General features: G+C 43.7%; 1 protein-coding gene across 3 annotated transcripts in view; it reads left to right on the top strand.

Annotated features, from left to right (window-relative positions):
- The first annotated feature begins 212 nt into the window (after positions 1 to 212).
- Positions 213 to 12,282, top strand: part of CLCN6 (Cl-/H+ antiporter 6) — a 30,094-nt gene continuing 18,024 nt past the window's right edge. For 2 of the 3 annotated variants that reach the window (XM_028108359.2, XM_028108358.2), the window contains exons 1-7: positions 214 to 353; positions 1,149 to 1,208; positions 5,158 to 5,223; positions 5,579 to 5,644; positions 7,972 to 8,038; positions 10,868 to 10,974; positions 11,557 to 11,683. In XM_028108359.2, the coding sequence (XP_027964160.1) occupies positions 267 to 353; positions 1,149 to 1,208; positions 5,158 to 5,223; positions 5,579 to 5,644; positions 7,972 to 8,038; positions 10,868 to 10,974; positions 11,557 to 11,683 (580 nt within the window). In that variant the 5' untranslated portion in view covers positions 214 to 266. Of the gene's footprint in view, positions 354 to 1,148; positions 1,209 to 5,157; positions 5,224 to 5,578; positions 5,645 to 7,971; positions 8,039 to 10,867; positions 10,975 to 11,556; positions 11,684 to 12,282 lie in introns of all 3 variants that reach the window. The other variant, XR_003610185.2, reaches the window with a different exon arrangement.

Raw genomic sequence — 12,282 nt, 5'->3', positions numbered from 1 at the left:
GGGAGGCGGGACGAGAGGGCGGAAACCATCCGGGCGGGCGACCGGAAGCTCCGTCCCCAACATGGCCGCGCCCAGAGGTCTCGTTGGAAGTGGTCCCTCCACCGTCATGTGACGCGGGCCCTCGCCCCACCCGTCTGCAGCCACTCCCTGTCTCCGTCCCTAGTTCGAGAGGACCACGTGACGCTGTCGGGGCCAGTCACGTGAGGCGCGGATTCTGGGTGGGAGGGGGTTGGCGGAGGGTTCCAGAGTGGCAGTAAAGGAGGGAGATGGCGGGGTGTAGGGGGTCCCTGTGCTGCTGCTGCAGGTGGTGCTGCTGCTGCGGTGAGCGTGAGACCCGCACCCCGGAGGAGTTGGTAAGGAGCGGCAGGAGCCCAGCTGGGGAGAGGGCAGTTGCCAAGGGACGGCGAGAGGCGTTGCCGGGGGTGGGGCCAGGCCGAGCTGGGGCCTCAGGTGGCAGCGGGTGGGGCCCGGGCACCGCATCCTAGGCTCTCCAAGCATCTGCCGCGCTTCCCGTGCCCAAGTCTGGGGTCTTTTTTCATAACCCCTCCCTGGGATCTGAGGGAGAATCCAGGCCCGCTGCAGTTAATCCCGTCCATGTTTTCTTATATTTCCATGTGAAAGGAGTTTTGAATGAAACGAGCGTTTTCAGAGTGAGCCCCTTCACTGGACCTTGTGCTTATCAAAGCAGCTAGTTTAGTTTCTCCAGCCCTTTCTCACTGTATCCCTCACCTTTTCTGGGTCATTGATAATCCAGCTTCCCTCTGCAAAGGACCCTGGGAAAACTTGAGTTGCTGTGTCCCAGAGTTGACAGGTCCCTCCCTTCTGTTTTCAGATTCAGTACATTGTCCGATGGAACCTGAATTTTTTTTCTCCTTTATCTGGCATGGGAGATCTTTGAGGTGTCCTGAAGACAAGAGTGGTTATTTGGAGAACGTATCAGTAGAAACGAAGAGCTCAGCTGTGTGACTATAGATAGCCACCGACATCACCCCCATCCCCCCAATTTTTTTTTTTGAGATCTTGTTCCCATTTGATAATAGTTCCAGATGATTTGGAAATTAGCAACAAATTTCAATAGATACTCTCTTTCTACTTTTAACCATTTAAGTATTTAACCTTTTAACCATTTTGTGGATCTATTTTTCTAGACCATCCTTGGAGAAACACAGGAGGAGGAGGAGGAGATCCTTCCAAGGAAAGACTATGAGGTGAGATTCTTAGTTGCTGCCTGGGATAACAAGAGCAGTGAGTGAGCTGGGCACTTCAGACAGAAGCGTTAGGATTCTGAGGAGAGATGCTCTTCGACTGTCTCTCCCAGGGAGTGAATGAGTAAGAGGTAATTTCCCTCTCTGAAAGGGACTGTTTAACAAGCCCTTTTCTCACCATGACCCCAAAACAGGGTCTGATGTGTCTCTCTGCGTTCATAGATCTGTGGCACCTTAACCTAGATAGGGCATGTTTGCCATTAAACTATTTGCTTTTACAGCTAGAGACCCAGAGTGAAAGCCACTGCAGTGTGTGCTCATAACGGGCTGGGACAGGAGACCTGCCTTCTCTTCTTAGAGAACTTATTTTTCAGATGATTGTTTCCTGCCCAAGCAGCTTCCTCTGAAGTGCTCTTGATTGTAGTTCTGGTTCACGTATGGGATGCTAAGAGTGTGTGTGTGTGTTTAGTAAGGCTAGTGCTGCTGGAGTAAAACCAAGTTTCCTTTTTTATCATTTAGTCAGTTCCTCATAATGTTTCTCTGATTTTTGAAATAACAAAAACAAGCCATGGTTCTGATAGAGAATTCTTAAACCGTTTACAAAAAGAAGCTAGAGAAAAACCCATAACCCCACCCATTAAAAGATAACTGTGAACCTTACTGAATATCCTTTTCCATGCTTACATTCCTGCTGCTTTTTTGAAATAACAGAAGCGAGATTCTGCTACATAGGCTATTTTCACATGTTTTCTCCTCAACTTGAAAGCAATTTTTGTACTGCTAATACGTTTTTACGATATCTTTTTAAATAGAGGAATACTCTTTTATTATGCCACAATTTATTCAATCTGATTTTTCTCTATGGTGAATGAGTCTTGACTATCTTTTCTTCTTCATCCTTAATTGCTTCTTTGAGCAATTCCAGGAAGCGTGATTAATCTTGTATGTTTAATGCATCTTTCAAAATGTCACGTAGAGGGGCGCCTGGGTGGCTCAGTTGGTTAAGCGTCTGCCTTTGGCTCGGACCATGATCCCAGGGTTCTGGGATCGCCTGCTTCTTCCTCTCCCTCTGCCTCCTCCCCCCTGCTCATGCTCTTGTTGTGTCTCTCTCAAATCAATAAATAAAACCTTTAAAAAAAAGTCATGTAGACTTTAAAAATTCAGTATTTTAGGGCAATAACATACTCAGACTAATTTTCTTTTTTAATATTTTATCTTTTGCTGTAGAATTTAGTGGAACTATTAGGATTTATTAGTATAACATGGAATTTTTTTTAAAACTTTCATTATAGAGAATTTCAAACATAAAGAAGAATGGACGGAATAGTATATTGAAACCCCCTGTACTCATCAGTTTCAACAGTCATTCAACTCATGCCCAACCTTGTTTCATCTGGCTCCTTCCCATATTATTTTGAAGAAAACTCTACACATCACATCATTTCACCCATAAATAATTCAACGTGCATCTCTAGAGGATGAGGACTTTTTTTTTAGCACAACACAATACCATTTTCATACCTAAGAAATTAACAATAATGCCTTGATATTAAATATTCAGTGTTCAGATTTTCCAGTTGTTTTATAAATGTCGTATAATTTTTTAATGTCCTGTAATTTTTAAATTATTGTTATTATTAATTATTATTGTTTGAATCCAGTTTCCAATAAGGTACTCACATTGCATTTGTTTGATTATCTTTTAAATTTTCCTTCAACTTTTTTTTTAAATATCTCTACCCCCAACATGGGGCTCAAACTCAGAACCCCAAGAGTTGTGAGTTTGCAGGCTGAACCAACTGAGCCCACCAGGTGCCCCCCTTTAAAATTTTTTATAATCTGTAGATTCCTCCTTCATCTTTTTTTCCCTTGCAGTTTACTTGACAGAATATTTTTAGGACTCTGAAATTTGCTCTGAAAATTGTCCTACCATGGTATAGTTTAATATGCTACACTGATGGGAATGCTTTTAATGAATCAAAATCAAAAAGCCCAGTATCTACTGATGTATTTTCCCACATTTCTAAAATATTTTTCTCCTTGCACATAGCTGAGAGGTTTGCAAGAATTAGTATAAGAAGCCCCATATTGTGCTGTCACCTTACACTCCCTCATTGAACCCTGTGATGTCACCCTGACTGTGTGACCGCGACTGGAACTTTCTGGCAGCCTTCATCTGTTCCCTGGAGCTCACCTGGCTTCTCTTCTCCATTGACCCTGCTGTTTCCAAGTCTCCTTTGCTCCTTTTTCTAAATTTTGTATTTGTAACGCATTTACTTTCACCTGATATGCATACTTACGTAAATCTTACGGGTTAACGTTTGTTTCATGTGAGTCATTAATATTTCTCAATTAACTATATTCAAGTATGAGCTTCTTCAGAATATCTGCTTTGTATTAGAGCAAATTTAGCTAGACGCTTACTCTGAAAAGTCTGCTCGGATTTTACTAGGGATCAACTAGAAAACCCATCTGTTGAAAATCTTTCTAAAATGTGCTTTTTCTCCTTCCTGCCTTACTAAGAGTTGACTGCACCTACTTGACTGATAAGTTGGGGGTCTTACAAGATGTTAGAATCCCTGGTTTGACATCCGTTCTCTTTCTAGATGGTTTGAGTTAACAGTAACCCTCTATCTGTGGGATGGGGCTGTTAACCATGTTTTCATGCAGGTCACAGAGCCTGCGTTGCTCTTGTGAATTAGAAAAAGGCATCCCTCAGAGCAGAGGACTTAGAATAAAGAGCCTCTCCCTCTGGGCCACAGCAACTCCCCTAGCTCAAGGCCCATTGAGGGTGCTGCTTGTGTGAGCACTGAGGTGCCCTTCCTTGGTTGAACATGGGCTGCCTTTCAGCCCTGCTTACCCCTGTGGCCACACGCCATTTGGCTAATACCTTGGGCAGCAGCCCTGCAGGACCCCTATATAAATTTTGGTTTTTTTTAAAAATTGTTAAAAAAAATAAAAAATAAACATCTGTCTCTGTGGGACCCACCGTAATTATCTTATTATTATATGGTCTTCTATATTTAGATATTTGATCATTGATTTAAAAAGTTGCCGGCTGATGCACCAGGACCCTTTTTAAAAAGGTATTTGGACTTTGGGTATAGATATAGATGGAATAAATTATCAGATGTCACGCCTGTGTTTGGCTGACTGCTAAGTCTTGCACGGAGTGTGGCCACCAGGCCGGTGTCTAGCTTGTTCACCAGCTGATGTGTAGGTTGCAACAGGTTTAGGAAGGAGAGAACACACAGCAGACCATTTTCCTTTGTTGCCAGACTCCTGCTTCTCTTAGAAAACACAGAAGAAATAAAATTAGTTCCTTTGAATTGTTTCTCAAGATGTCTCTGGCACACAGGCAGATTGTTTGCAGGATAGCTGTGTTCCGTGAAGGAGAGTTGAAGGAACACTACTATAGATGTAATTTTAGGAGCTGTGTCAAGTCTGTGCCTTTTCCTAACATGAACTGAAAGTTGCTTTTTAAAATAGGCTCCATATTGGTTTGTCTTGTGACTAACCTCTTTCTCATAGAAGCTAACTACAGAAGATACTTATAATTAACTGATTTTCTAAATCAATTTGGTTCCGGTTGATTGAAACTTTTACACATGTAATGGGATAAGTTGGGTAACACTGGTGGTAGCCGAAGGTCTTTTCGAGTTTTGCAGAAGCAGGAAGTTCAAAGATAGGTAATTGAAAGATTTTCCCAAAGCACGAATCTACAGCAGCCAGCGCTGCCGAAACATTCATGTGTGTCAAGTGCAGACTCCCTTGAGTCAGGTCAGAAGGTCTGAGATTCTGCATTTCTAACCAGCTCCTCCCCGGGGGGCTGCAGGTCCATTGCCCTGCCCACCCACACTTCGAGTAGCAGGAATGTGAAGCTTATACCTTTCCAGGTTTCAGTAATTCTTCCTATCTGCTTGTGACCTTTTTACTCACGTTTCTCTGTCAGAGTTTGGATTATGATCGCTGTATCAATGACCCGTACCTGGAAGTTTTGGAGACCATGGACAATAAGGTGAGTCCCGTATTGATCTCTTGGGACTGAATAGATCTTACAATGGCTTCTTTTTCCCATTTAAATGCTCCTGTAGATAGCCTTACCCCATGGCTTTTAACCCCTTTCGTGAGATATCAGCATTTATTCCTTAGACCTTCATCCTGCCAACCAGAGTGCCCACTCTTGGTGTACCTGGCCCAGGCTCTTAGAGCTCATCCTTCTGGCATTATAAAGCACCTGCCAAACCCAGACACAACCATGCTTGCTGTCTCTTTGGAATTTAGCCTAAAACTGGTTGTCCCAAGATGTGCTCCTTCCCTGCTGCCAACAAAACCATATAACAAACTGAGTCTGTCTTTCCCTGTGTGAACAGAAAGGTCGCAGGTATGAGGCGGTGAAGTGGATGATGGTGTTTGCCATTGGAATCTGCACTGGGCTGGTGAGCAGGCAGGGCATGGGGGCATGGTGGACGGGGTGGGGGCCTGGGGGGTCAGAGGGCAACTCATTGCCCTCTGTCATGGTCATGATAACAGAGACTGCCTTTTCTTTTTTTCTTTTTTTCTTTATTCCCCCCACACAATAATCCTGACACTGTTTTCCGCACTTCTCTTGCTTTCGCTTTATGAAAGTGAACCCTACAACACTGGTATTCTTTAAAGCACTCAAAGGCTTGGTCAGGACCGAGCTCTTATGATATGGTCCTGTCAGGTGGACAACATAATCAGAGGATTACTTCATGGAAATTGAGGTCACTCTGTAGGGAAAAAGCAAAATAGTGGAACAAAACCAACCATGACACCCTTTCCTTTAGTGTGGCGTGCCGATAAACAGGATACCGTTGATCTCAGTGAATTTATGGTGCTGTCCTGGGCTTCTTTCCAGTGCATTGCGTGTTTTATCTAGAAGGTAGAGCTGGTGGCTGTGGATAGAGGAATATGCCTGAATGCACAGGGTTCTGGGGTCAGCTTGCTCACAGATGAATCACAGACAAGAAAAGATTATGAAACACTGCCAAATTGTGTAGTAGCACAAGGCCTGGAACCCTAACTGCTGACCTAACCACACTTAAAGCTGGGGAAGAGAAACTGGAAAAGTCAGCGGACAGTCAAAATGATACATGTCACATCTTATTTTCTATCATTACAGTGTTCAAATGGGCTATCTTCGTCCATGTGGGCTACTGTAATAAAAATACCAAAGACTTGCCGGAGGCTTAAACAACAGATGTTTGTTTCTCCCGGTCCTGGAAGCCAGAAGCTCAAGATCAAGGTGCCAACAGATTTGTGTCTAGCGAGGGCCTGCTTCCTGGCTCCTGGCTGTGTCCTCACAGGGGAGAAGGGGGCCAGAGTTCTCTGGGGGTCTTTCATAAAGCCAATGATCTTATTCACGAGGGCTCCACGCTCAGGACTTAATCACCTCCTAAAAGGCTCCACCTCCTAATGCCATCACAGTAGGGGTTAGAATTTCAACAGATGAATTTGCGGGGAGGGGGGGTACACAAACATTCAGCACGTGACATGATAATATATATTCCTAAGCGGCGGCCTGTTTATCTCACTGGAACTGACTACAAGTCTCATTCTTGATTCTGCATGTCATACCCATAAAATGTAAGCACGCATTTAGTATAATCTAGCCACAAAGGCTGACCAATTTTTATTTTCCTGGCATTTGTCAGATTTTTACTGCAGTAAATTCAGAGGTCAAGGAACATTTTTCTAGTTAAGACAAATGTCATTCAGAAGGCCTCTTTGGTAGCATTCTATTATGGGGGGAACTTGGGTTGATTTAACTGTTATATTGAAATTTTAGAGTGTCTGTTTTCCCATATATGTTTCTGGTTGCAAATTTCCCTGTAATAAGCATAATCATGAGCCATCTACTTGTTAGTCTTTCTGCTACTTTCACATCACACTCCTTTGAACCGCCATTTATCAATACTAGCAACTTCCACCAGTCCCCTCACGTCCCCTCACGCTGCTGGGAGGCAGACTTGCCTTTATAACTTAGCAACCAGCTCCTCTTGCTACTGGCTCTCTTATCCTTCGATCTGTCACAACCTATTGCTTCAGTGTTTAAGAGCCTCTGGGCTTTGGCTTGAGGGAAGGCCAGAGGCCTGAAGCCTTTGATCCTGAATCCACCAAATCACAAGCCTTTCCAGTTCCCCATGAAGCCCAGGGCAAAGACGTGGGGCTTAAAGTGGGCTGGTAGAATATGAGTGGTTTTCTCTTACTTACCAGGGTAACCATTGGCTGCAAATCAAAATAGTGACTTATAAAGTATAAATACTAATAACAAACATGCAAAAGCCATAAACACCTGAGTAAATGTTGTTTTTCAAAGTATTATCTTAAGCTATGTGCTTATTCAGCTAAGTATCACGGAAGATATTATTGGAGTTCTTCTGAAACTGCCTATGGAGAATGCCGAGTAGCCCCTCACAGGATTCCGGGTGATTTCTCTAGTTATGGGACAGTCTTCCTTGGTTTCACATCTTTTCCTGCAGCCTTTCCCTTTGTTTTACTCTCCTTCTCTCAGCTTAGCTGTGCCCTCTTCCTTTGTCCTCTGGAGGGGCGGTGGGGCAAGGCTGGCAGGGAATCTCCTGGCCCGTCAGAGTGACTAGCAGGAAACCTGTTCACTCATTGCCTCTTGGTGACGTGGGTGCATGTGCCAACCGGGAAAGGCCAGGGGGGCTCACAGCTTTCGAGCGAAGTGCCTGCGCCACAGTGGGGAAAAGCTGTGTGATGTTTCGCTTGCTCTTCGCAGGTGGGTCTCTTTGTGGACTTCTTCGTACGCCTCTTCACCCAGCTCAAGTTTGGAGTGGTACAGACATGTATCCTTTCCGCGGTTCTTGGTGGTCCCAGACGTCAGCGGTTTCTGACCCTGCTTTCTTGTCTAGAGAATAGGAGACGTGATCTAGTGAAGAGCTATTTATTAACCATTTGGCTTAAGTTTTTAATTATCATTAAAGGACACAACAGGAAGACTTTAAGAGAGAGATACTTGTATTCAGGTTGGTAAGGCACAAATACCACAAAGATGCCTGTCCTTCCCAATCATCTACAAATTCCGTGTAGTTCCAAGCAAAACTCCAATAGAGTTCTTCATGGAACTGGAAATTTCTCTTCCTAAATTTGTTGGGAAGAGTAAAGGGCCAAAAGTAGTTGAGACAGTTTTGAACAAGCATGGCACTTGCCCTATTCAATGTCATAATTTAAGATATAGTCATTGAAACCATGTCATATTGGTGCAGGAATTCCCAGTTAAGCCAATGGAAGATAACAGAGGAGCAGAAATTGGCTTGTACGTAGAGAGAAGTCGGGAGAATGACAGAGTTAGTGTTATAAGTCAGTGAGGAAGAGATGGACATCATAAAGATGCAGGGACATTGGTTTCCATCTGGAAAAATAAAGATTCCTACTTTGTACCATAAATTAATTCCAGATGGATTGAAGATGTAAATAGGCAAAACAAAACTCTGAGAGACTATGTGATGTCAAGAGTAGGGAATAGTTTCCTTAAAACTCCAGGAGGCACAAAGTGAAAGGGAATATAGATCCGTAAACTTGACCATGTCAAAGTAAATTTGTTTTTCATACAAACAAAAAAACCCCAAGCCACAACAGTAAAACACCATAAGGAAAGTGGAAAACAAGTCCACAGCCTAGGAGAGGTTACTCACCGTACATTGAAGAGACAAATAATTAGTATCTAGAACACCAGAAGAACTGCAGTTCAGTAAGAAGAAAGCCCAAACAGCCCAATAGAAAAATGAGCGGAGGATGTGAACGGGCAATTCTCAGAAGAGGAAAATGGAATGGTCAATAAATAAACCTGTAGAAAAGGGCTCGCCTCACCACTAACCAAGGAGATGGAAATTAAATAGATAGCAAGTACACCTCCTCTGACTCCCGAGTCCCTCTTTCTCATTCGGACCTTGGACATGTACAAAGATGTTTGTTACGGCTTTGTGATTGCAGAAAGGTGAAATCACACCAAATGGGAGAATGGAAAAATTGTAATGTGTTCATACGGTATAGTTTTATGCAGAGGTTAAAATGAATGGACCAGAGTTGTGTATATCAACATGACTAATTCTCAGAAACTTGATGTTGAAGGAGAGAAAAAAGTGTAGAATGTGTATAAAGTGCAATCCCATTATTTTAGTTTTAGAAACACATACAACAAATGGCTACGTCTAAAAATACACAGGGAATGGGGTGCCTGGCTGGCTCAGTTGGTAGAGCGTGCAACTCTTGATCTCGGGGTTGGGGGTTCAAACCCCACGTTGGGCATAGAGATTACTTAAAAATAAAATCTTAAAAAAAAAGGACACTATAATTTCAGGTTAGTGGTTTTTCCCAGGCGAGAGAGGGAGGGAAACAGGATTTTTTTTTTTTTTTATGGTATCTAACATTTTAATTTTTAAAACCTGGAGCAAATGTGACATAACACCAAGATTTGTTAAAGTGAGGGATGCGGGGGGAAGGGCGTTTGTTGCTTTTTATGATGTTTGAAGTATTGATTTGAAATGTTGGGGTGCAGGAGCAAATGGTCAGAAAGGATTCTTGAGACGTTTGGTGTGCAAAAAAGGTGGTTTTATTAAAGCACAGGACAGGGCCCATGGGCAGAAAAAGCTGTACCGGGATTGTGAGGAGCGACTGATTACATACTTTTAAACTGGGAAGGATTAGGGATAGTGTTAAGTCTTTAAGGAGTTTGGGAAGCAAGGTTTACAGGACCTTGAGGGGCTAGCTGCTCTTAAGGTTATTTAGTACTGCCTGGTAAAACCTTTGTCATGAGACCCTTCAGATGGGTATCAGTGGGCCATGTGCTTGGAGGATGATCGCCAACCTGTATCTTGGGGAGGTTGGGTAGAGATAAAGGAAGTTTCCAAAGGGATTTTCATCTGTTAAAGATGACTTACAGGATCCTGGAGGTTGGGCTAATGTCAAGTTTGCCTCTAGTAAAGCAGTAACGTTGAAGCAGTTGAGCTCCTTGAGGAAGGTCACTCTGCCTGCCTCAAGTATTAGCCGACGGGCTGCAAGTTGTAAGGAGATTTAATTTTTTCTACATTTCTTTTGCCTTTGTTCTCCACATCCATATTTCATAATTTAAAAATAGTTCCCGGGCGCCCGGCTGGCTCAGCCAGTGGAGCATGCAACTCTTGATCTTGGGTTTGAGTTTGAGCACCATGTTGGACGTGTAGAGATTATTTAAAAATCAAAAAATATTTTAAAAAATAAATAAAAATAAACTTAGAAAATGGTTCCTGATATAGAAGACTTCTCAGACAGGTGTTTTTTGTTTTATTTCGTTTTGTTTTGTGTAAGATTTATTTATTTGAGAGGGGGCATGCAGAGGGAGAGAGAGAGAATCTTAAGCAGACTCCCCACTGAGCATGGAAGCGATGTGGGGCTTGATCTCATGAACCTGAGATCATGACCTGAGCCAAAATCAAAGAGTCATGACTGACGCTCAACTGACTCAGCCACCAAGGCGCGCATCAGACAGGTTTTTTCTTAAGTTTACATATGGAGAATAGGAAGATGTGCAGTAAGCAGCCAGCATGTTTTAGAAGAGATGCTGCACCATTTCCTACTGGTGGTGGTAGGAATGCCTCTGACTGGCGAGCATGTTTTCCTTAACCCCGGTTCTGTAGCGGTGGAGGAATGCAGCCAGAAAGGCTGCCTTGCCCTGTCCCTCCTTGAGCTCTTGGGTTTCAACTTGACCTTTGTCTTCTTGGCAAGCATTCTTGTCCTGATCGAGGTGAGGTGGTGTGGGTGTTGGCATTTGGCTGATGACGTTTTGGATTCCTCCATCCCCACTTCTGGAATGTCAGGAAGCTGAATTAGACTTCGGATATAGATTCCTGCAGAAAGTGGCCTCTCCTACACTTAGAGCTATTTCTGAAAGTAAAGGTTTCTGCCTCTGGTAGGATGACCGAGGAAAAGTCCAGATTAGGAGGGTGGTTCTCAGCCTTGGCAGCACATTAGAGTCACCTGGGCAACTTTAAAAATGACTCTAAAAAACTTGAAAATACTTCAAAACTAACTTTAAAAAATGGCTGCTACCCTGCTCAAGTGAATGAGATGAGAATCTCCGGAAGTGGACTGCCTGCATTGGTAGATGCGTGGCCCCCAGGTGACGCCGAATCACCGGGACTTGTTAGGAATGCAGCTGAGTCAGAAACCCAGGGTGGGGCCCAGCATCTGTCTTAACAGGCCTACCAGGTGATGCGGATGCTGTTAAGGAAGAAGGTCAGTTCCCCCTCGTCAGCGGGTTGTTGTGGCTAAGCCACAGAGCTGGTGGATTTCGAGTTCACGGAAATCCTTCTCTCTCCTCCCGCAGCCAGTGGCAGCAGGTTCCGGGATACCTGAAATCAAATGCTATCTGAATGGTGTGAAGGTGCCCGGGATTGTCCGTCTCCGGACCCTGCTCTGCAAAGTCTTTGGAGTGCTGTTCAGTGTGGCTGGAGGTGAGGAGAGTCTGTCTGACTTTTCGCCTTCCAAGTATTCCAAGGGGTGAAGGTGACAAGAAGCACGGTGTACGTAAATTAAGTAGATTTGGATTTGAAGGGCCTGCCCTCAAACAGATCTCTGCCGTTTGTTGATGGATAACGTAGACGCTGTAAGTTACCAGTCAGATATCTGACTAACACACGTTTAGTTTTGAAGTGGAATGACCCTTTAGTTGGTTTGTGGAGTTAGCTTTTCGCAAAGTCAGCAAGCTTTTTGTGTAAACAGCCAGACAGTAAATATTTTAGGCCTGATGGGCCAAGAAGCAAAATGGGAGATACGATGTAGGTACTTAAACATATATAGCCATTTGAAATAGGGCCATGTGAGAATGTAAAAACCATTCTTCGTTCTCGGGCTATAGAAACAGGCATTGGGCCTGTCTTGGCCCACAAGCTGTGGTTTTCTGAGTGCTCATATTAAGGAGTATTTTTTCTGATGTGATGAGTATTTGACTCTTTTACAAAGTCACGTAATCACCTCTGCTGTACAGTTGTCGAGAGAAAGGTCTACCTAGCAAAGGTCTCCTAACAAAGACAGCTTTCTGTGCTGACTGATG

Source organism: Eumetopias jubatus, unplaced genomic scaffold (genome assembly GCF_037043125.1).
Source record: "Eumetopias jubatus isolate StellerSeaLion01/CBP00866 unplaced genomic scaffold, mEumJub1_p1.0 scaffold_4, whole genome shotgun sequence".
Taxonomy (NCBI): Eukaryota; Metazoa; Chordata; class Mammalia; order Carnivora; family Otariidae; genus Eumetopias; species Eumetopias jubatus.
The sequence above is the reverse complement of the archived record's forward strand: the minus strand, read 5'-3'. Positions and strand labels throughout refer to the sequence as shown.